This window comes from Anneissia japonica, unplaced genomic scaffold, assembly GCF_011630105.1.
Source record: "Anneissia japonica isolate Jap-2015-1 unplaced genomic scaffold, ASM1163010v1 scaffold694_len1028156_cov167, whole genome shotgun sequence".
NCBI classification, from domain to species: domain Eukaryota; kingdom Metazoa; phylum Echinodermata; class Crinoidea; order Comatulida; family Comatulidae; genus Anneissia; species Anneissia japonica.
Window position 1 is genome coordinate 968,590 of NW_022727885.1, and position 4,326 is coordinate 972,915.

At 32.5% G+C, this 4,326-nt stretch overlaps 1 protein-coding gene across 1 annotated transcript in view; it reads left to right on the forward strand.

Annotated features, from left to right (window-relative positions):
• The window catches only part of LOC117113838 (C-type lectin 1-like), a 26,174-nt gene extending 22,882 nt beyond the window's left edge, over positions 1 to 3,292 (forward strand). Inside the window, exon 4 of the mRNA XM_033257286.1 lies at positions 3,237 to 3,292. Within this exon, the coding sequence (XP_033113177.1) occupies positions 3,237 to 3,292 (56 nt within the window). The remainder of the gene's footprint in view (positions 1 to 3,236) is intronic.
• The last annotated feature ends 1,034 nt before the right edge of the window (positions 3,293 to 4,326 follow it).

Sequence of the window (4,326 nt, forward strand, 5' to 3'; positions counted from 1 at the left end):
TATAAGAGACAGATATAGTGTAAATAATACTGGTATTTAAATGAAGTTGCTGCTTAGAACTTGAACACAAATAATGTATAAATTATTAAACCAAATAGGCAATAATACAGTGCTTACATATATTATAGGCACATGATATTATAAAATAGTATAAAATATAGTTCAACAACGAAGGTTCCTTATTACAATTGTATTATAGTTGTAGCCTGTTATTAGGAATCTTAATCTTCTTTATTTACCAATCAGTGTATTTCGAACTGAAATGATTTGGGAGACTTCAATATAATATAAGTAAGAATAAAACTTTTGAGATTTCATGTCGTTTTAAAATTAAAGTTTAAAGTTTAAAATTAAAAGTAAAGTTGGTAATTCAGTGGCGTAACGCCCTATGCTTTTTGAGGCCCAGGCCAGTGTGTCCTCTTACTACAACTTAGCAACTGAACAACTCCACAACACAATAATTGTACTATAATTAAAAAAAAAACTCACATAGACCAAAATCCAAAAAACACGCTCTTCCCCAGATTTATTAAAAGGGTCCCTCTTACTACGACCCAGCATTTTACTATGGAGCTTTGACCAATTATGTAAAGCCTGTGTGATTTCTGGGGAAATGCCCTGTTACAAGTATAAATGAGCCCCGGATAAGTCATGGAGCCCCCCCTCCCCACCCAACCCCTCTTACTAGCAGTCTAATACGACGCTTTTGGACAAAAAGGTGCATTTTCTTTTAGTTTGCAAAAATGTGTGGGCCCTGGCCGGCTGGCTTCACCCCCATCCACCCTAGAATCCGCCTCTACTTTAAAACATGGCAATGATAAAGAATTAGGTAAAAGTTACCTATTTATGTTAGGCTTATTATTGAATATAATAATGTAAAGACATTATAGTGTTAGTCACTGTTGCATCAATAATATTTGAACTTCTCAGGTAACTTCTCAGGTAACTTCTCAGGAAATTCCCATTCTTCATGTGACCAGCAATTTGTTTTCAAACCCGGTCACTCTATTGATACATGTATATTTGTTTTTTAACAGATCGTTGATTTTTTTTTATATTAGAAAATAGTACTACGGTGTACACTTGCGTTTTAGAAACCAGCAAGGCGTTTGATCGTGTTACCCTTTTTAAAAAGTTGATTGATGTGGTTACCCAAATGCAAGTGGTGAAAATGTTAAGGCATTGGTATCTAATTCGAGCTGTTATAGTAAAGTGGAAAAACGCAGTGTTCACATGTTTCCACGTGAACAACGAAGTCCGTCAGGGCGGAATCATGTCACTCATTCTTAACTTTTATATTGATGATATTTAAATGTATGCCTCAATAGTTCTAAGGCTGGTTAAGTTGCGAGGTTAAAGGCAATAAACTAAACTGACTGTCTTAAGCCGGACACTCACTGCGTTGTACTACGGTCGTACGACCGTTGCACGACGAATCTAACTCCACTCACTGTCGTCTGCTGATTGTCGGTAGCAGTCTGAACGGATCGTCAATAAAAACGATCCGTTGAGCGCGCGTTGTCGCGTTCGTTCTTCATAGAATCGCATCGGCCGTCGACCGTCGTGCGCAGTGAATGCGCGCTCGGCTTAACGCTGATGGCATGGTGCTTATTATTCCTTCTTGTACTGGTTTACAGCATCTTGTTGGTATTATTTCTAAGCGTTTTGCTTAAGATCATTACATCATTTACAAAATTAAGAAATCAATATGTATGCTCTTTTGTCCAACAATGCGTAAATTACATGGTCCACCAATCACACGTCTTAATTCATCTTTACTTTTTGTTTGTGTTAATATGTACTGTTTCTCGATTTGGGCCATTTTTTTCCCTTGCTTGTTTTAACTTGTACACGTGTATGCTAAAATAATGCATTGCGGTAGGTTCTAAAACAGCCTAGACACTGCAGTGCTACTTTGATGTTTGATACTCCACACCGTCCACTTACGAGTACTTGAGGAAATATGTATATTGTTTTAAGTGTATAATTCATTTGACAGTAATTTTTATTGTCGTGAGAGAGTAGACAATAACTGGATTTGCGTTAGGAGAATCAAGTATAGGTATAATTGTGTGCACTACCTTACGTGGAAATGTACTGAATACTCAGTACGTATAAAAACAATTTCGAAAAAAAGAACGCAAGTTATTCTCGGGTCTTTCTCGGGTCACTACTAAAATAGCAGTCATTAAGATGCCATAGATGTTCTATGTAAGAGTTTGTTTATCAAAATTTGAATACTTTTCTAATGGGTTAAACCTGAGCCCATTGGTAACAATAATAGTACACAGTATTACTTGTAAGTAAGAGGTCATTGGCATAACAAAACATTAAAAAAAATATATGTTGATTTTGCAATGGTGATGCCACATTCAAAAGCACTCAGTTAAGTATATACTATGTTAACTTAGTCCCTCGGTAAAAAAAAAAATAAAAAAATAAAAGAATGAAAAAAAATCACAGAATTCAAGATAATAACTTAAAATACCTTGTAAATAAAAGTGTTTTTGTTAGCCCTAGAACAAACGGTGTGTGTGGGTGTGGGGGTGTGTGTGTGTAACTCTTGACCATCTTTGGAAAGGAATAAAAAGGAGAACCGACCTACTAATTAATGCCAAATAGTTAATATAACTGCAACAAGCATTACAAATTGATACAGAACTGCTGACGTTTGAAGAGCATCATCGGAACAATTGTTATGAAATATGTTTTTTCTCATAAATTTTCGTCATAATTATGGTGCAACCGGTATGGTGATCCGACTAATTGCGAACCCTTTTAGTTTCTTCTGGTCTACCTATTGAAATAAATATAATATAAATTTATTGCAATAATTTGAAAATTGTATTTAATGAAGTATCGAAAAACTTATGAACTAAAAATCACGACACTAATACATGGTATACATGCCCGAAATTTAACTTGCCCTAGCCAATTTAGGCGCTATGAAACCATGTTTCAACCGAGTTTACTACCATCATTAGAGTGGAGATTAAACGCAGGCAATCGTATTTATATAAGGATAAAACAACGATAATAAACTTACATATAGCTTCATGTTCTTTATAATTATTAAAGGCCAAAATCATTGACAGTGCTTAGTAAATTAGGCAAACTATTATAATCTATTGCAATTATGCAATTGTTTTACGTTTAAAGGGGCTGGACTTGATTAGTGTTTACACTATTTTCTAGCTCCTTCCTATATTGGTTTATGTAGTTTTTTTGAATTTTAGATTACTTATACTTATTGGAAAATAAAGTTGAAGTTGATGTTGAAGTAGAATCATAAACGTTTTCGCATGCGCAGATGACTTTTAGTGACGTAATTACTTCTACGTCCTACCTTTCGTCGTGCACTTGAAAGCTACCTAGTGTAAAAACATACGCAAACACGTGCGTTTGTGGGACAGCATGTGTGTTTGATGGACACGCGCGTATACATGGCATGGTTCTTATAAGTCGGTTGTTAAGTTTGAGTGACACATCGGAAAAGTATATTGTATTAGTATTATAGTGATAATCCATAGTGCAGCTGATTTGATAGTGTATATCAATTAATATTTTTTTATAAATTGTGTGATGTGATTTTCTTTCATTAACTAAAACTTGGGCCTATCAATGAATCCAAAAATGATCACTGTGGAATGTATACAAGTTTTATTTGAAATATAAATAAAAAAAATTTGAACTTTGAGCATTCTTACACGATTATTTCTACCGTGAATTGTATTGAGCCTTTAATTTCAAACATTAACAACGACGACGACAACAATAACTGCAGCAACAGCAACAGTAATACTTATACTAACATTATTATTATTATTATTATTATTATTATTATTATTATTATTATTATAATTATTAGCAATAATAATAATAATAATGATAATAATAATAATAATATTATCATTATTATTATTATTATTATTATTATTATCGTAACTGAAATATTTAACACGAATATAGTTCACAAAATGTTATGTGTTTAATGCAAATATTTGCTATAAATAATATGTTTGTACAAGTCAAGGTGTCATCCTTGTGATCTATGTAGATCACATATTATATTAACAATTATATGTATATATATATAGAATTGTTACTATAATATGTGATATATATATATAATATTATATTAACAATTATATATAGGCCTATATATAATATGTATATATATATTATACAGGACTCCATTCGTTGAGAGCTATGCTACACGATGTATTAGGCCTATTATGTCCTTTATTCGAACACTGTGTTTACCTTTCTTTGATAATTTATATATATATATATATATATATATATATATATATATATATATATAGA